Genomic DNA, 21,103 nt, shown 5'->3' on the forward strand with positions numbered 1-21,103 from the left:
TGTGCGCTGATATGAAACTTCCTGGCAGATTAAAACTGTGTGCCCGACCGAGACTCGAACTCGGGACCTTTGCCTTTCGCGGGCAAGTGCTCTACCATCTGAGCTACCGAAGCACGACTCACGCCCGGTACTCACAGCTTTACTTCTGCCAGTATCTCCGCTATATCCTTTCTTTCAGGAGTGCTAGTTCTGCAAGGTTCGCAGGAGAGCTTCTGTAAAGTTTGGAAGGTAGGAGACGAGATACTGGCAGAAGTAAAGCTGTGAGTACCGGGCGTGAGTCGTGCTTCGGCAGCTCAGATGGTAGAGCACTTGCCCACGAAAGGCAAAGGTCCCGAGTTCGAGTCTCGGTCGGGCACACAGTTTTAATCTGCCAGGAAGTTTCATATCAGCGCACACTCCGCTGCAGAGTGAAAATCTCATTCTGGAAACATCCCCCAGGCTGTGGCTAAGCCATGTCTCCGCTATATCCTTTCTTTCAGGAGTGCTAGTTCTGCAAGGTTCGCAGGAGAGCTTCTGTACAGTTTGGAAGGTAGGAGACGAGATACTGGCAGTAGTAAAGCTGTGAGTACCGGGCGTGAGTCGTGCTTCGGTAGCTCAGATGGTAGAGCACTTGCCCGCGAAAGGCAAAGGTCCCGAGTTCGAGTCTCGGTCGGGCACACAGTTTTAATCTGCCAGGAAGTTTCATATCAGCGCACACTCCGCTGCAGAGTGAAAATCTCATTCTGGAAACATCCCCCAGGCTGTGGCTAAGCCATGTCTCCGCTATATCCTTTCTTTCAGGAGTGCTAGTTCTGCAAGGTTCGCAGGAGAGCTTCTGTAAAGTTTGGAAGGTAGGAGACGAGATACTGGCAGAAGTAAAGCTGTGAGTACCGGGCGTGAGTCGTGCTTCGGTAGCTCAGATGGTAGAGCACTTGCCCGCGAAAGGCAAAGGTCCCGAGTTCGAGTCTCGGTCGGGCACACAGTTTTAATCTGCCAGGAAGTTTCATATCAGCGCACACTCCGATGCAGAGTGAAAATCTCATTCTGGAAACATCCCCCAGGCTGTGGCTAAGCCATGTCTCCGCTATATCCTTTCTTTCAGGAGTGCTAGTTCTGCAAGGTTCGCAGGAGAGCTTCTGTAAAGTTTGGAAGGTAGGAGACGAGATACTGGCAGAAGTAAAGCTGTGAGTACCGGGCGTGAGTCGTGCTTCGGTAGCTCAGATGGTAGAGCACTTGCCCGCGAAAGGCAAAGGTCCCGAGTTCGAGTCTCGGTCGGGCACACAGTTTTAATCTGCCAGGAAGTTTCATATCAGCGCACACTCCGCTGCAGAGTGAAAATCTCATTCTGGAAACATCCCCCAGGCTGTGGCTAAGCTATGTCTCCGCTATATCCTTTCTTTCAGGAGTGCTAGTTCTGCAAGGTTCGCAGGAGAGCTTCTGTAAAGTTTGGAAGGTAGGAGACGAGATACTGGCAGAAGTAAAGCTGTGAGTACCGGGCGTGAGTCGTGCTTCGGTAGCTCAGATGGTAGAGCACTTGCCCGCGAAAGGCAAAGGTCCCGAGTTCGAGTCTCGGTCGGGCACACAGTTTTAATCTGCCAGGAAGTTTCATATCAGCGCACACTCCGCTGCAGAGTGAAAATCTCATTCTGGAATCTTCCACTGGAGTTTATCTATCATCTCCGTAATGCTTTCGCGATTACTAAATGATCCTGTAACGAAGCGCGCTGCTCTCCGTTGGATCTTCTCTATATCTTCTATCAACCCTATCTGGTACGGATCCCACACTGCTGAGCAGTATTAAAGCAGTGGGCGAACAAGCGTACTGTAACCTACTTCCTTTGTTTTCGGATTGAATTTCCTTAGGATTCTTCCAATGAATCTCAGTCTGGCATCTGCTTTACCGACGATCAACATTATATGATCATTCCATTTTAAATCACTCCTAATGCGTACTCCCAGATAATTTATGGTATTAACTGCTTCCAGTTGCTGACCTGCTATTTTGTAGCTAAATGATAAAGGATCTATCTTTCTGTGTATTCGCAGCACATTACACTTGTCTACATTGAGATTCAATTGCCATTCCCTGCACCATGCGTCAATTCACTACAGATCCTCCTGCATTTCAGTACAATTTTCCATTGTTACAACCTCTCGATACACCACAGCATCATCTGCAAAAAGCCTCAGTGAACTTCCGATGTCATCCACAAGGTCATTTATGTATATTGTGAATAGCAACGGTCCTATGACACTCCCCTGCGGCACACCTGAAATCACTCTTACTTCGGAAGACTTCTCTCCATTGAGAATGACATGCTGCGTCCTGTTATCTAGGAACTCCTCAATCCAATCACACAATTGGTCTGATAGTCCACATGCTCTTACTTTGTTCATTAAACGACTGTGGGGAACTGTATCGAACGCCTTGCGGAAGTCAAGAAACACGGCATCTACCTGTGAACCCGTGTCTATGGCCCTCTGAGTCTCGTGGATGAATAGCGCGAGCTGGGTTTCACATGACCGTCTTTTTCGAAACCCATGCTGATTCCTACAGAGTAGATTTCTAGTCTCCAGAAAAGTCATTATACTCGAACACAATACGTGTTCCAAAATTCTACAACTGATCGACGTTAGAGATATAGGTCTATAGTTCTGCACATCTGCTCGACGTCCCTTCTTGAAAACGGGGACTCAGGTCTTTCAGTGCTCTGTCAAACTCTTCACGCAGTATCGTATCTCCCATTTCATCTTCATCTACATCCTCTTCCATTTCCATAATATTGTCCTCAAGTACATCACCCTTGTACAGACCCTCTATATACTCCCTCCACCTTTCTGCTTTCCCTTCTTTGCTTAGAACTGGGTTTCCATCTGAGGCAGTATCTACCTTGCCCCTAGTAAGATAAGCCTCTACAGCCTTACATTTGTCCTCTAGCCATCCCTGCTTAGCCATTTTGCACTTCCTATTGATCTCATTTTTGAGATGTTTGTATTCCTTTTTGCCTGCTTCATTTACTGCATTTTTTTATTTTCTCCTTTCATCAATTAAATTCAATATTGCTTCTGTTACTCAAGGATTTCTACTAGCCCCCGTCTTTTAACCTACTTGATCCTCTGCTACCTTCACTACTTCATCCTTCAGAGCTACCCATTCTTCTTCTACTGTATTTCTTTCCCCCATTCCTGTCAATTGTTCCCTTATGCTCTCCCTGAAACTCTGTACAACCTCTGGTTTAGTCAGTTTATTCAGGTCCCATCTCCTTAAATTCCCACCTTTTTGTAGTTTCTTCAATTTTAATCTACAGTTCATAACCAATAGATTGTGGTCAGAGTCCACATCTGCCCCTGGAAATGTCTTACAATTTAATATGTGGTTCCTAAAGCTCTGTCTTACCATTGTATAATCTATCTGATACCTTCTAGTATCTCCAGGGTTCTTCCATGTATACAACCTTCTTTCATGATTCTTAAACCAAGTGTTAGCTATGATTAAGTTATGCTCTGTGCAAAATTCTACCAGACGGCTTCCTATTTCATTTCTTCCCCCCAATCCATATTCACCTACTATGTTTCCTTCTCTCCCTTTTCCTACTCTCGAATTCCAGTCACCCATGACAATTAAATTTTCGTCTCCCTTCACTACCCGAATAATTTCTTTTATCTCATCATACACTTCATCAATTTCTTCATCATCTGCAGAGCTAGTTGGCATATAAACTCGTAGTATTGTAGTACTTGTACTACTTGATAATGAAGACAGCGAAATTGTCTTAGTTGGATACATTTTGCCATTTGACAGCTCCAGTGTGGAACTTCTGTACGTAATAGTTCGCTTAACAACTACAAATAAATATGCACATAATAAAGTGAAAATAACTGCACTATGTAAATACAAGCTCAGTGAATTTATTTTCTCTACTCAAACGTGAAAACTGGACAGGAAATGTTGTGGAGTTATAGTCTCTCTGTAAGTTGAAAAGCGAGCAACACTTATTGTGGGGGATGTTAGCTTTCCCAGAAGAACGCTACAGCTTACACGTAGATTCTGCCCTTATGTATTTCTAGTGTTAGTATTATTAGTAATTCGTATCTGTATTCCATGTAGTGTTAACACACTTTGTGAAAAATGAACACTCCATGGGCTTTTCTGCTTGCTGCAATGCCAGTGATATGTAAGTTGAGCTGTGGAAGGATGAGTATAATTTTGTGAAACATCCTGTAGTTGCTTTTTGTGATGATGTGGGGTAGAGAGAATATAGAATCACCTGCTTGCTCTTCAGCTTGCAGACCTATGAAGGAGGGAGGTGAATGACCATAATCCGGTGACCCACCTTGCTTCATACTTCTACCCCCCTCCCCCCCAATTCCCCTATTAGTGTGAAGCAGTCATTGAAGTGAAGCACATTTTGTTGAGCAGCATGTTCAGCAGTTGGGTGGCCCAACTGTCTCTTCGCCACAGTTTGTCGGTGGCAATTCATGCAGACATAAAGCATGTTGGTTGTCATGCCCACATGTTTCTGTTGAACACATCAGACCAGTAACTTAATGATGTAAATTTTCTTTGCATTGATCATTTGTAGGGATGAAATGTTTCAGAGGAAGCATCCTGAAATTAGCTGATGTAACTGTATCCATTTGCTGAGAGAGTCATTCTGCGCGTTTCTTTGTATGTTAGCTCTCTGAAAAATGACTTTGTTAATGCTTCTTTTATGTAATGAATAGTGTTAATGCTTCTTTTATGTAATGAATAGTGTTAATGCTTCTTTTATGTATTGAATAGTGATACGTATAGCCTAATATATAAATTGGATGAACTTCACAAGCAGCAATTTGAAAATAGATTCATTGCATAACAGAAGCAGTATACATTATGCTTCCTGTGATTACAGTATTCAGATACTGTATCAGTATTATTATTATTATTATTATTATTATTTTTTTTTTTTTTTTTTTTTTATTTTTTTTTTTTTTTTTTTAGCAGCACACTATGAAATTAAAGTGTGAACATCGTTGTTGCCCTGCCTTATCTGCATGAAAAGCTTATATGCTTTTTAAGAATGCTGGGTTCTGCATATAACCAGTGGAATGTGCCTGCATAGTAGTAATTGGTGCTAATTTGTTAGGTTGTTACTGACAATAACTATAATATAGATTGTACTGTAGTGTTTTCATGATGCATCCCCCCATTTATCTTTTCTTCTCTAAAACGAGGCATTGCCCATTTCCTTCTTCATTTGTGTCACATCCCCACCTTTATCATCTTTGGCACCATCACAAATGTCTTTGCAGTGTCATCTTACTCCTTTTTCCCCACTTCATTTTATTGATTTGGAGCAATCTTCTTTTTTCTCAACTTCTTCAAGATTTTCTCATACTTTTTGTTCTGCCTCACTCTAATTACTTCATAAGACAGTTCCTGTCAACTATAGTATTATGTAAAGGATGGATTGCTACCCATCATATAGACAGTCAGTCGCAGACAGGCACAACAAAAAGATTGCTGTACATTTAAGCTTCCTTCTTCTGAAGTAGAAAACATACACACAGTCACAATTTACACACACATGAATACTGCCTCTGGCCGCTGAGGCTGCATCTGGTCTCTGTGGCGAGAGATAATGGTCTTGTGTGTTTGAGTTGTGTTTGTGTGAATTTAAGGTGTGTGTGTTTTCTGCTTTAGAAGGACATTCTTGTCTAGTGCTTAAATATATAGCAGTCTTTTTTCTTCTGCATGTCTGTGACTCAGTGTCTTCTCTGTATGGTGAGTAGCAAACTATTCTTTTCATAATATTGTCATTAGTCCATCCTGGATTTTCCACTGTTTGATTTTTTCATTATCAACTCTTGTTTTTAATATATCTGAAAATGAGTGTGTAATATTTTAAAACAGGTGTAGTGAACAATAGACATGAAACTTCCTGGCAAACTGTGTGCCAGACTGAGACTCGAACTCAGAACCTTTGCCTTTCGTAGGCAAGAGTTCAACCAACTGAGGTAACCAAGCAGTGACTCACAACCCTTCCTCACAGCTTTACTTCTGCCAGTATCTTGTCTCCTACTTTCCTGCAGAGTGGAAATCTCACTACAGAAACATCCCCCAGGCTGTGGCTAAGCCATATCACCATAACATTTCTTTCAGGGGTGCTAGTTGTGGAAGTTTTGCAGGAGAACTTGTGTGAAGTTTGGAAGTAGGAGATGAGGTACTGGCAGAAGTAAAGCTGTGATGATGAGTTGTGACTCGTGCTTGGGTAGTTCAGTTGATAGAGCACACTTGCCCATGAAAGGCAAAGTCCCCGATTTTGTGTCTTAGTCAAGCACACAGTTTTAATCTGCCAGGAAGTTTCATATCGGCACACACTCTGTTGCAGAGTGAGAATCTTATTCTGAAATAGTGTACATGTTTCCTTTGTACTGATTTAATGTCACAAAAAAACTGGAAAATCCATGTTTGTAATCAGATTTACTTACTGTGGCACCTCATACTGAGTTAATGGTAGCCATACTCAGCTTTTTGCATGCAGATACACACTAGGGTATGTTATCAGTCAGGTGCTTGTGGCGTTCGTGATGTAGTAGGAGTTAGCTGTGGGTTAATGTTCAAATGTGTGTGAAATCTTATGGGACTTCACTGCTAAGGTTATCAGTCCCTAACACTACTTAACCTAAATTATCCTAAGGACAAAAACACACACACACACACACATGCCTGAGGGAGGACTCGAACCTCCGCCAGGACCAGCCGCACAGTCCTTGACTGCGGCTATTAGACAGCTCTGCTAATCCTGCATGGCTGTGGATTAATGGCGAGTGTCTTGTATGGATATTACCTTGTAAACTTTATTTTGAATAAGTCACTGTAGAAGGCATTCCATGGTTTAGTGATTAGAGAAACCAACTGCAGTTGATACTCTTGCCAGTCCTGTCACTCTATTTCCCATCTATTCATGCCTGTTCAGCTCAGTAATGACATATCGGGAGATAGCAGTGACCTCGAGTAGACATGTGACTTACATCAAACTACCACTTTAGTTCTGATTTTCTGAGTGCTCCTCAAACTATATGACGAATCCGCGTACCGGAGAAAGTTGTTTAAAGCAACGAAAGAATCTTTTTCTTCCCACAAATGCATTATAGGGGCAGGTTCATAAAATTCCCAGGCAAAACAACACAACAGCCAATTAAGTTCCGTTCTGTGTACTCATTGAGGTAACAACTTCCTCCACCCCTAGGAGGGGACAGTTATATGTACTATGTTGTCATTCACAGTGAGCTGCTTTGCTTGGATTCTTAATTATTTTGCAGTTTGCGGGTGATAATGTTTGCTTTGTCCACAACTGGTAAGTGAGAAGTAATTCTAAATGCAAGAGAAATTGTGAATGGCTTGATATCCAGATCATTGTGAATGGTGAGGCCCCATCATCAAAATTTTAGAAATGTCTCACTAATTTCTGTGCTGACACTAAGCAAGGGCTCATCCTATAAACACTCCAATGCAAATACAATGGCTTTGTGGTGTAATGCATTCATTATTTTCAAATAAGGAAAGTTAAGTCACTTCAGAGATGATACAGCCATAATCAAGTCAGGACCAAATGAGTATGCTATAAAATTGTGATAGACATGACCTGTCTGTCTTCACTTTTTTTCCAGGCGCTACAAGCTATTCATGACCTTCTGTACTCTTATCTTAAGGTTCCTTAGTTGCGACAGCCAGCAGAATTTTGAATTTAAATTGGCACGTGAATCTCACTGAGATGACAGAACTGAGATTGATGCCCTTCACTTACAACTGAAGTCGATATTCACATAGACAGTTTTCTCTCTGAAAACTGCAAAGCTTGTTATTGTAGGTCACTAGGTCACTCCTTGAACTTCTGAGGTGTCATTTATCTTTGGCAAGTTCTGCATGCTACTCTGTGAGACATTTTCGTGTGGAATCCACCAAATAATATCTTCTATGAAAGATCCTAGTTTATGAATATAATAGAAAGAAACATTCCACAGGGGAAAAATATATTAAAAAAAGATGCTCTGACTTACCAAACGAGAAAGTGCTGGTAGATACACAAAATAAAAAACACACACACAAATTCCAAGCTTTAGCAACCCATGGTTGCTTCATCAGGAAAGAGGGAAAGAGAAGGAAAGACGAAAGGATGTGGGTTTTAAGGGAGAGGGTAAGGAGTCATTCCAATCCCGGGAGCAGAAAGACTTACTGTAGGGGGAAAAAGGGACAGATATACACTTGGCACACACACACACATACCCATCCGCACATATACAGACACAAGCGTCTGCTTGTGTCTGTATATGTGCGGATGCATATATGTGTGTGTGTGTGTGTGTGTGTGCGAGTGTATATCTGTCCCTTTTTCCCCCCTAAGGTAAGTCTTTCCACTCCCGGGATTGGAATGACTCCTTACCCTCTCCCTTAAAACCCACATCCTTCTGTCTTTCCCTCTCCTTCCCTCTTTCCTGATGAAGCAACCGTGGGTTGCGAAAGCTTGAAATTTGTGTTTGTGTGTTTTTTATTGTGTCTATCTACCAGCACTTTCTCATTTGGTAAGTCACAGCATCTTTTTTTTAATATATAGATCCTAGTTTTTGTTATATTTTTCTGTTTTAGTTAAAGCATTAATCATTTTTTATTGAATGTTTCAGAATTCATAATTTCCAGAGGCGTTATGATGCAGCTGCTGTCACTCTGTTGTTTGATGCTACAGGTGTGGAAGATTTCAAAGGCTCAGGCTACCATCACCCAAATAAACCTCTTGACCCTCCAACTGGTATTGACTGCTACCAAATAATTTTCAGTCATCCGGCTGTAAGTTAATTGCTTTTTCTGATGTGTTATTTATAATACAGTAGAACATGATTTTTGTCGTAGTGTATATTTTTCCTCGCAAATGATTCAGATCTTTGTTATCAAGAACAGCAAATGAGAACTTTTCTGTGCAGCATGGCTTTCTTACTTTCCTTATACTGACCTCGGTTTACGTAGATTGTATCATTGCTTACTGTCCTTCCTATCCTATCCTATCCTGTCTCTGTTTCCCTCTCAATTCACTTATTTTTTTGTTTAGTCTCACTTCTATATATTGCAGCTTTATTTGTCATCTTACCTTCTCTTGGGTGCTTCTCCTCCATTTACTTCTTGTTTTCCTTTCTTCCACTGTCTTGTCAAAAATTGACACAGTAAGATGGCTCCTGTGAGCAAATATTCCTTTGTAAAATTAAAACAGCAACAGACCACTGCAGTAGTAAGAATGCAGCATGTTTCAATAGTAATTTTCCATATAAAATCTTCTCATGCTTCCTGCCACATTAACTGTTTAAAATGTCACAAGCTTTCTACCAAATACTCCTGACAGCTGCAGTGCCTCCGGATATACTGAAACTGTAGCTTTGACATTAATGGTGTCCCAGCATCATCATATGTAGCATATGTTGCTTCCACTACCACCCCACCCTCAAAACATAAAATGCCCTTGACTTCGTGTCGGTCACATTATAATCATCTTTGATGATACGATGGCATTCTTTATGAATGTACCTATCTAAGGTTCTTTGGACTCGGTGTTCCATTTCTTTGCAAGTGATTGGTCAAGCTACTTAGGCACTATTTTATATCTTCTTCTTCCCTTTTAACCCTCCAATGCCCAATTTCGTGATCATTTTGATGGATTGCAGTGGGTATCCTGTTACGTTAGAGATTAGATGTACTTTTTGTTCAAATTGCTCCATAGCGAGTAGATCCTCTGCAATGTGGAATACGTAAGAAAACAAGAATACGTAACAAATATTTACAAAATAAGAACAGATATGCTAATGTGCCTTCCACAGATCCCAAATGAAATTGCCCTTCTGGATGTGGGAAAAACAACAACAACAACAACAACTTAAGCAAATTTATATTTAAAAGGATATAAAACTTGTCACCAAATATGGCTTCAGCAGTCACAAACCAGTTTATGGAGAAATGCAAAGATATTGCCTTATACAGAGATGTGAAAAGTTCCTGGAACATCTTGGTAGCATCAACAGCCACATCCAATTCTCTAGGAAGATAGAAAAAGATGGTACTTGCTCTTCCTCAATGTCCCTGTCCACCTTAAATGCGTGATGCATGCCTTGGTCACAGCAAGTACAGATAGCCATTGCACACTATTCTGTTCTTGCATACTCTCAACCATCATCACCCAGCACAGAAGTGCACTGTGGTATAGATCATGGTACATGTGCAAGAACCAGATCACGGCATGGAAGTGCACTTTGATATAGATTAGGATACACCATGCAAGAATCAGATCAGCCACTGAAAACTTCCCATTTAGCTGATCTGCTTACACAGTGTCTTCAGGATCAGTGCTACAACAGTCACAAAATTAATTATGTTCATAGGGGCAGAAATCCATTCCAGTACGATTATGCCATAGGTGGTAAATCATTCGAAGCGGTAACGGCCGTAAAATACTTAGGAGTTACTATCCGGAGCGATCTGAAGTGGAATGATCACATAAAACAAATAGTGGGAAAAGCAGGCGCCAGGTTGAGATTCATAGGAAGAATTCTAAGGAAATGTGACTCATCGACGAAAGAAGTAGCTTACAAAACGCTTGTTCGTCCGATTCTTGAGTATTGCTCATCAGTATGGGACCCTTACCAGGTTGGATTAATAGAAGAGATAGACATGATCCAGCGAAAAGCAGCGCGATTCGTCATGGGGACATTTAGTCAGCGCGAGAGCGTTACGGAGATGCTGAACAAGCTCCAGTGGCGGACACTTCAAGAAAGGCGTTACGCAATACGGAGAGGTTTATTATCGAAATTACGAGAGAGCACATTCCGGGAAGAGATGGGCAACATATTACTACCGCCCACATATATCTCGCGTAATGATCACAACGTAAAGATCCGAGAAATTAGAGCAAATACGGAGACTTACAAGCAGTCGTTCTTCCCACGCACAATTCGTGAATGGAACAGGGAAGGGGGGATCAGATAGTGGTACAATAAGTACCCTCCGCCACACACCGTAAGGTGGCTCGCGGAGTATAGATGTAGATGTAGATGTATCATGGTTCTGACAAGGTGGCAAGGACAGCACATAATAATGCTGACCCACAAGTGCAGTGAAAGAAACACTTTATCGGTAAACACGCAAAAACACACACACATTGGTAAAAACAGTTCATAGCTGAGACGTGAAACAGGAAGTAAGATCCATTTCTGGTAGAATGAAAATTTTCCTCACTATTGTCCAGCTGTATGTTCTCTGTCGGTGTGTGTTCAGTCAGTATACCAGAGGCTAGTCGAGGCTAGTGTCTATCTCGGTCAGTTGGAGGATGGTTGTTGTCTTCGTTGTAGTCGTGGGTTGAAGCCTGGTCTATGATCTTTGTGGCACTGAAGACTGCTGCTGAAGATGCAACCTATAGATCAGCTGCAGGGGAGGGGACAGCTGGAGTTGAGCCTGGAGGCATGAATGATATCAGCTAATAGCTGTGAGCATCTTAAGTGATCTGATGGAGGGATTTACTTGCGGTGTCATGTGTCATGTGGACGCATGAAATGTAATGTCCTGTGGAGCCTGCTGGAGTCCGGCATGTACACAGAGTGACGAGTTCCTGTTGTCTGGTGTGTACATAGAGAGGTGTGTTGCTGTTGTAATCTACCACTCTTTGTAAGCCAGCAGTGTGTATGACCAGAATTGGGATTGTTGATTGTGTTTGGCTTTGGTGGAGGATGCCTATGGGTATGGCAACCTACCAGCCATGGATGTGTCCTTTGGTAGCACTGGCCAGGCAACTGTGTGGATACTACAGATATCGCGTAGTAAAAATAATAACGACCTCAATAAGAAGCAGTAGCAGAATTTTACATTTCTGCCATTGTATGGCTACATTGCATAAAATTAACCCCCTTCTGAAGAGAGACAACATTTAATCAGTCTTCATCCGTCCATCAAAATTCTACAAGCTACTGAAATGAGTAAAAGGTGCAACATGTATCAAAATGTGTGAGTAGAAAATCTTACATCAGACAAACAGTGGGAACGATGAAACAGCATCAAAAGGACCATGAGAACTGTGATCACCTGCACTATCGTAAAAAATTACTATTGTTGAGCATGTTTTGGAAAACATTCACAGGATCAAATTTGATGAGCAGTATTGTGGCTTGCACTAACTGGTTTTGGTATATTGCATCTCTTCTGGCCTGTTTGCATGCCATGACAGATGAGCATTGTCCTGTTTAGAAGTGGCACGACTATTCTATTGCATGAGAAGTAACTCCTGAAGATACAGGATGTCAGTGAAGTACGATTGTGACATCAGAGTTCCATCAATTGCTACCAGCTACGACCTGAAATCATACTTGATGGCTCCCACCCGTGATGCCAGCAGTGACATCATGTCTCTCCAAAACATTGGAAGGATGGGATGTCTCCCCAGACTCCACCATACTTACAAATGACAGTCATCTGGGGTAGTACAGAATTGTAAGTCATCACTGAACAGAGTGCAGTACCATTCATCAGCAATCCATGCTTCCCAGACACTGCACCACTACAAATGTAGCTACTTGTTTGTATCGTGGTGTTAATGGCAGACTACGCGTGGGACGATATTTCCCTAGCCTGGCTGCTAATCACATACCAATGGTGTGGGATACATGTTGCAGAGAGTCCATTTCTTGTTTTCAGATGGCATGCACAAATTGTAAGGGGTTGCAGTGAGCTTGGTGCACAATATGGCGATCTTCCCTTGTGGTGGCCAGACACACTCGATAGTAACTTTGACGATGAGTATGCCTGTGCGCATGCTTCCATGCACGCCAGCATCAGACCACTGTCACATATGAATGCCCCACAAATCTGGATAGTGCAAGATTCCACCAGGTGACCACATGAAGACCTACAGTGTGGCCTCTTTCAAGCTGTCAGGTGGTGGTTATGTTGTCTTACATGAATAGGTGGCACCTCTGTGTCCTTCACAATGATCACTCAACATTTAACATTGCTCTTACGCCTTCTGTGCCCTACCAGCCTGCTAACAGCACTAAACATGAACAAGACTAATGTGCTCTGGTAAGTGTTCTATCGGCAGAGATGATTGCAACTCTAATCTTATACATACCTGCCAATGGTGTGTATGTGTACAAAGCCAGAAAATGGAAAGTACAGGTTGGAATATCAACAATTATCAAAAGGATAGATTGCTACTCACTGTGAAAATGGTACGTTGAGTTGCAGATAGGCGCAATGAAAAGACTGTTACATACTGAGCTTTGGCCCATAGCCTTTGTCAGAAAAGAAAGGAAGACACACAGACATTCACACAAGCAGGTACACCACATGCACTCATCACCACTGTTTCTGGCTAGGCTGGAACTGTTGTGTTGAAAGGAAACAGCAGCCCAGAATGAGGCAGGAAAGGGGGAGGGAAAGCAGAGTACTGGTGGGGGAGAGAAGGGTGCTGTCTGGTCGAGCCTGCAGGGGCCAGAAAGCGGCTTCAGGACAGGGCTGTAAGGCACAGCATCGGGAGGCTGTGTGAGCGGAGGGTGGGGAGGGGGGGGGGGTAGTAGAGCTGGGATAGGCTATTGGTTGCATTGGCAGAGAGCGGTGCTCAGTGAGGGTGATAGGATGTGAACTGAGAGGATGTGATAGAACAGAGGGGGTGGAAACTGTTGGGTGAAGCAGGTGGACACAGTAGGTTAAACTGAGACAAGGATAATTTCAAGTGCGAAGAATATGTTGTAAAGATAATTCCTATCTCCACAGTTCAGTAAAACTGGTGGTGGAAAGGAGGATCCAGATGGCCCAGGTTGTGAAGCAGTTGTTGATGTGACTGTGTTCACAGGTAGCCTGGCCTCTAATGGGACAGGATAAGCCTGTGACAGGACTGGAATAGGAAATGCTGGATAGCTAAATTGGGCAGGTCTTTCACCTGGCTCTCCTATAGGATATGATCTCTGTCACAAGGAACTGGGACTGGCACAAGGATGGATTAGGCTGTTGTGTAGGTTGGATGGATAATGGAACACCATTTCAGGAGCAGTTGGAAGGATCTTGGGTAGGATGTCCCTCATTTTGGGACATGATGACAGGTAATCAGAGCACTGACAAAGGATGTGGTTCAGTTATTCCAGCTCAGAGTGGTATTGGGTGGTGAAGGGGCACTCCTTTGTAGCTGGTTCTTGGGGTAACGGGAGGAATGGATGAATGTTGAGATATGGCATGGGAAATCTGTTTGTGGACTAGGTTTGGGTATTTGCCTGTCTGTGAAGACCTTTGTAAGGCCTTCAGCATACTGGGCAAGGGAGTTCTTGTCATTGCATATGTGCCATTCTTGGGTAGCCAGGGTGCATGGTAGGGATTTTGTGGTGTGAGGGATGGCAGTTGTCAAGATGTAGGTATAGTTGATACAGTGAGTAGCAATCCATCCTTTTCATAATTGTTGTGTCCCACGTTACATTGACATCCAACTATGTCTTCTAGATGTTTCACTTTTTTGTCAGGCAGTGTATTTTTGCTTTGATAATAGTTTGTACAAATTATTCATCTGAGAAACATTATAGAACCTTAGATATTAAAATATTCTTGACTTGAAGATAATTCACAACACAGATCATTGTCTTATGTTCTCAAATCAGGGCCAAGGTGTCCTCAAAGAGTTGAATTTCGTGTATTTATATGGAAATAGAAAATGTTGTAGAAGTGAGCTGTATCGTGATTTATACAAGGAAATACCCGTATATTATAAACAAAAGTGAGGAAATCCAACCACTCACCTGCAACTGATTGTTGATGGCAGGTGCGCAAGCGACGGGGGGGGGGGGGGGGGGGGGGGGGGGGTAAAGAAAAGAAAAGAAAGAAAGAAAAGGCAACACTCATCTGTTGCTGATTAATGTGTGACACTTGGAAATGCATCATGCTATGTTGAAGCAGCTGCAGGTGAATGACCTTTCCTTAATTTTCTTTAGGGCTATTCTGTACGAAGTGGTCAAATTTCAGAAAAAGTCCCCACATCACCATCACGGATTTTGTTGAAATTTTGTGTGAACTTTAACTCATGTTCCCAATGAACATTGGTAAAGTTTTACTTTTACCAATTTAATACACACAGTGATAGAGTAATTTTTTTGACTCCATAATTCAGCTATCAACAGCACACCCACGAGTTTTTGGCAGCTGTAGACATAATATCTCCAGCAGTATTTTCTTGAAAGACACAAAATTAGGCTTCTTGCACAACTTAAGTGAAAAACAAAAAAAGGATTTCCTGAGGGATTCGTATGTGCATAATTTGAAGCAAATTCAGCCGAAAAAATACACACTCAAAAAAAATAAGGAGTTGAGCTTTTTATATCTCTGGAAGTAATTGCGGGATATATCTGAAACCTTGCTTGTAATAACTTACTAATACAAGGTCTTAGAATATAAAATCTCATCCTCCTATTGTTTTCCAGTTGAAGATGCCAAAAATGGCTATTTTTTATCCACTTTTAAAAAATTCCTTTAAACAATTTTCATTAAAAAGACCATATTCTAAACCATCTAAAAAACTATTTGGTTTTGCAATGGGAGCATATAAGGCCATAAAAAAGAACAACACGGTTGTGTGCGATGAAAATGGGCCTGTATTCTGCCAGTATTCAAGTTAAATCTGACATCTTTTACTATGTTCTGCAGCTGTTTAGTAATCTCTGTGGAAGACAATATTAAAAAGTCCTGATTACTAGAAAATGAGCTTGATTCAGAAAAACTGCAAGTAAGCAGTTTTATGCATCTCTACAGCAATCGGGTCCACAAAATTCTTTTTATAAAAAATGAGATGGTGTGAAGAATGAAGTAAAAAGAATAGTTTTCTCTTTTTGTGGCTCTAATAATCTGAGGTAATCATTTGTGAAAACTATAATTTTTTTGGGTTCTGCCTTCTCAAAATTTCTTCCCAAACTGTCTCGTCAGTGACATCGCGTGGCTCACAGTATAGTTTTCATCATAACATTCCATAGCAGGTTCATGAAACCTAAAAGAAAATTCAAGTAGGCTGAAGTAAATATAAGCTTAGGGTGCTAAAAGAGACCTCTTCTAGTTTTGGCTTTGACACTTCTATGTATCATCATCTCGGGATCTTGGAATCCTGCAGTAAAGAAATTCACTGGTGGCTGTTGCACAACTACCAGACGTGGCTCCTATGACGATGGGGATTCTGGTTTTCTCACTTCAAAAGAAACAGTCAGTGGTTAGCCACAGTGGACCAACACAAACAAGGCATTTCATGTGTACGCTGGTGTTCCACATTAACTACAAACAATGCTAACGCAAAGTACACTTTACCTTAAACCGGAAATAAACTAGCAATCAGTAACATTACACAATAGAAAAACATACTAATAATTCTCTATAACTTAAATCCATTCCAAAAAATGTAAGGAAGACTCCTGTGAACTTCACCAAAATCTACAGACTGTTCCTATGATGTGTGCTGAAGCTGTCATGGAGCAACTTTACTACCACGATCTACATTGTCTTGGTAATGCACAGTTAAATTGTGAGATTTATAACCAGTTTGATTTTGTAGCTATAGCAGTGAAAACGGACTGAAATATGTCATGATGAGTCGTGACACAAGACACCAGTTTCTTAAAACTTTTCAAGTTATTCAGACTTTCTGATTTCCTATCTTCATGACATTTGGTATTGCATTCCCCAGAGAGTACTAAACAGTTGTAGAACATAATAAAAGATGTCAGATATAACTTGAGTACCAGCGGTAAATGGGCCATTTTCAATGCACATCCACCTTGTCTTTTTTTTTTTAGGGCATTATATGCTCACATTACAAAACCAAATGTAGTTTTTAGGTGGTTTAGAACATGGTCTTTCTAATAAAAAGCCATTTTTGGCTTTTTTTGAAGTCTTCAACTTTGCTCTCAGTTTGTAAACTATTGGAAAACAGTAGAAGAAGGAAATTTTTTTATTTTTAGACCTGTTATTTCTTAGTTATCATGTGCAAGGTTTCAAATGTATCCCGCAATGATAGAAAAAGCTTCCGGCTACAGAAGTGTTGCAGTTAGCAGTATAAGCAATAGTAGCAAGCAGCCAGATGCTATCCTGAAAAATTTTACTGGTGCGCCTAAGCTGCCAGATTCACGTATGCGCAACAGGCCCGGGACTAGGGGGGCGGGGGCAAACAGGGGTATCTGCCCCGGGCGACAGTTTCAGTGGGGGAAGGGGAGGGAGGCGCCAAATTCACATTATTGAGGAAATAGACCTTGTTTCACTAAGCGCCTAGCATCCAGTGCTCGTTGGTATATCGATTACTCATATGATTTTGAACGCATCCCTGTTGGTTTTTGAACATTTTTGAACAAATTTCTGAAATAATCGCAAGTTGATTTTTGAATGCGTGCATAGTGTACGTGATGTCTCTGCCAGGGGAATTCCCGTCGCATCTAGAAATAAACTTTCCTGCAGACCAAAGGGGACGGGTCTATACGAGCTGGGCGGAATAAAGCCGAACGGGTGAATGCCAATCGCCGTTTATGTGGTTCTTTGGATTTACAAATGATCAGCATTGTTGTAACTACTAGCGAATTCCATAGATTCAGACTACCAGAGTGGAAATAAATGAATAAAAGGAATAACAGGCAACAAATATTGCGTGTTGTCTCCTCCGTGTATCCAAGAAGACGAAATTTTGACAGAAAATTTTTGGCCAGACCGCCACACTACTAAGGGCCAGTTATACAGTCCCCGGCTAGCAGTCGCCAAAGTTCTATTCTGGGAGTAGTGCGGAAAACGCGTTGTACGAACACGTAATAACGCCTAACCGGAGAATAAATGCTGGTTAACTAAACTGGTGATTGTGGCAGGGTTAGTGAAGTTAACCAGAGAAGAAGTTTTGACACTGGCAGGAATAGTTACAGAATTAGAGATGACCAGATTGTTTGTTAGAACAAGGAAGGAGAAGAAACGGGGGGACACACAAATTACGGAAGAATATGACGATTCCAAATTTATATAAAAATTTCGTACTACTACTTTTCGATCTAATGCTTCAGAAGCTAGAGAGTATGAATGAAATGTGAAACTATTTCCTAACATAAAACTTTTTGCTTGTAGTTGGCCTAATAGGAATTTGATATTGGTACTTCATGAATTATATTGCGTCTGGTCTTGGGTTCAGTTTGTATTAACAGCTTTTTTAGTATTAAACAACATCATTTCGTTTTTTGAAGTGGCAAAACGTTTGATGAAGTTTGGTGAGATAATAGATCCTTTCACAAAAAGGAAAGGACACCATGTAAAGCTGCAGCAAAGTTCGAGAGAAATTAAGGACTGCAGAAATGTGTACTGTCTTGCTTGTCACTTGTCTTTACTCGTTTTATGTATCCAATACTTAATTTTATGTCACACAAAACAGCAAGTTATTAGCCAATAGGCTGTAAAGACTGCAAATTTTCTGAAGAGTACTTGTTTTGCCGGTTACAAATAATCCCATCCCGTATTAATTCCGAGATTTTTTTTAAAGAGGGGCAGGATGTCAAATCGGCCGACTGGGAGCAGGAGAGGCACCACAGGACATTTTAATTTCCACTGTCCTGAATATAGTTTGATGACACCCATTACAAAATATTATATGTTTGAATTCCACAGAGCAAAATTCAGAGACGTGCGACAGAAAAATGCTGTGTGAAGAGGCATGGCACTGCACTTTGGCACACTTAAGACCAAATAACATGTCTTACTTTCCCTCGACCATATATGTTTCATGTATCAGACTCTTCAGAAATATGTGCGTGTGCTACAAAATGAAGATATTTTATAAAAGTCGATTTTTTTAAATTTTTGGTGTCCAACCTCAAACGCTCGAGGGAGGGGGAGCGCCACTATCTAGTATTGCCCCGGTTTGGAAATATCGTCGATCTGGACCTGATGCACAGAGCAGTCTGAGTGGTAGTGGGGAGGTGGTAGTCTCCACGTGACCCGTGTTTACGTTAAGTGATTTTGCTGTTTCCTCTTCGTTTATTGCTCTCATGTCAAATGAAAACAAAACAGGTGTCTTGGCCGGGAGCTATTAAGTGAATTAAAATACATTCACATAATTACGGAGGGCTAAAATATGTTGTTAGTTTCAGATTTTATTTTGTTTCCACCTTTTTGACAGTCAAGCGTTGAGTGCCTTGCAGAATAATGAAGTTATTTTTGTCGATTTGTCAAAGAAATTTGACTTTTGTTAATCTTTTCTGCTGAGGCAGTCAATTTATTTGAAATGAAGTGTTTAATTCCACACTATTGGCTAGTTTCAACTGTTAACTGCATTTAAAGTTCATGTTTTCATCTTCTAGCACATATGGCATTATGCCTTCATAAGGAACCAAACATTAATACAGTACTGGTACTCCAAGAAAATTTACATCTGAATCTGGACATACTTATGTGCACTTTAAGCCGAATGATGTATTTTAGTGTGGTTCACAAAATTCCGATGCTCTTGGAGTATCCTTTAATGTCTTGTTTCTTTTATGACATAATGTAAGATCTTTTAATGTTTTACACGTACGAACGTACGGGCTTCCTGCATCACTGTAGCTGCGCAAGTGCGGCGATGCCTGTTATCTGGCACTCTGACAACTGCTGAAACGAATCTAACAGGTCGCGGGAAAATATTCGGAATGGTTCTTTGAAAAGCGTTACTTTCAAAGTACGACCATTTACAATATTTTCGAGCCCGGAAGATCAGACATTTATGTCGTCGTTAAAAATTTTACTGGCACTTTGTGTGATATATCTTTAAGTGTAACATGTGGGAAAAAAAAAAAAAAAAAAAAAAAAAAAAAAAAATGGGTGTAAAAGTTTAGCTTCTCTTGCTGCTTATTAATCTTAGAGACCAATATTATACGTAAAAGCTTTTCTTTTCTTGTAGCAACACTGTATATTCATTTAAACTATTATCTTTTCCTATTTGTGTGTTAGCGCTACTTAACAGTGATGTTGCTTTTGGCTATGCTCTGAATATCCGCTGTCATTAGCAGGCGAGATCATTTGTAATGAGCTATGACTGGCTTACAAAAGCGCATAGCAATCTCTATTTCAGTCCTTCAGAAAGTAACATGCGGTGTTTGGTGGAATTGGAATTTATACTTTCGTAATACGAAAATATGCAGTATGCCTGTTGCTGCACATCAGACATCTTTCCAAAAACGTATTTTTTCCCCTGAGTTTCGTTTTCTAAAGTGCCTGGAAATTCTACTCCGGTGTATAAAACCACAACCACTAAAAGGATTGATAAGTTTCACAGTTCCGAGGAAAATTGTACTCCTACTTAACACGGAAAAAGTGTGTTTTCATCCGGGAGAAATTATATTTTTAACCGGGAAAAATCTGGGAATTTTTTTTTCTCGTCCTCGTATACACCCTGACCAGGTATGCTGTCACATCCAATCATGGGACTATATGGTTATTGCAACTAAGCAGTTATCTTCCTCCACACTTACTAAACAATGACTGACTGTAAACCCAACTGCATCTACCCCACAACAGCATTAAATTCAGTAGCTATTTCAGTACTTTCAGCTAGTGCCATTTAATTAGAATTCCTCCTCCTACCCCATGGCTCCCCTCCTCCAACAGTTCTGTAAACTCCTCCAGCATATCCTTCATAATGCCCCCTAGTGTAAACCAAACTCTCTCTCTCTCTCTCTCTCTCTCTCTCTCACTCATACACCATTTTCTCTCAGCTTTGTGGTTGTTATGTTTTGCCACTGCCATTGTGGGTCACCTGTCTCACTTTCTTCTGCCTCTCATTATGTCGTCGTTCCCCCCCCCCCCCCCTCCCCCCAATTCCTTGCTTTGCACATCATTTGCCACTGTGTGTGTGTGTGTGTGTGTGTGTGTGTGTGTGTGTGTGTGTGTGTGTGTTTGGGGAAAGGGGGAACCATGCATGCACACACATGTGTGCAGATTACACTTCTGCTGCTTGCGTGGGCACTACGTTCACAATATGGTTTTGTATTTAATACAAAATATGACTGGCTAATTTTGTTCAGTCTGCCATATTTTTTTATCAACTACCATAGCAGTAATTCTTTTCAAATTTAGATTTATTATTCCTTT

At 41.2% G+C, this 21,103-nt stretch overlaps 1 protein-coding gene across 2 annotated transcripts in view; it reads left to right on the forward strand.

The window, feature by feature from the left end:
* The window catches only part of LOC124776914 (KICSTOR subunit 2-like), a 72,701-nt gene that overhangs the window by 44,711 nt on the left and 6,887 nt on the right, over window positions 1-21,103 (forward strand). For both annotated transcript variants that reach the window (XM_047252125.1, XM_047252126.1), the window contains exon 7: window positions 8,644-8,806. In XM_047252125.1, the coding sequence (XP_047108081.1) occupies window positions 8,644-8,806 (163 nt within the window). The remainder of the gene's footprint in view (window positions 1-8,643; window positions 8,807-21,103) is intronic.

Source organism: Schistocerca piceifrons, chromosome 2 (assembly GCF_021461385.2).
Source record: "Schistocerca piceifrons isolate TAMUIC-IGC-003096 chromosome 2, iqSchPice1.1, whole genome shotgun sequence".
Taxonomy (NCBI): Eukaryota; Metazoa; Arthropoda; class Insecta; order Orthoptera; family Acrididae; genus Schistocerca; species Schistocerca piceifrons.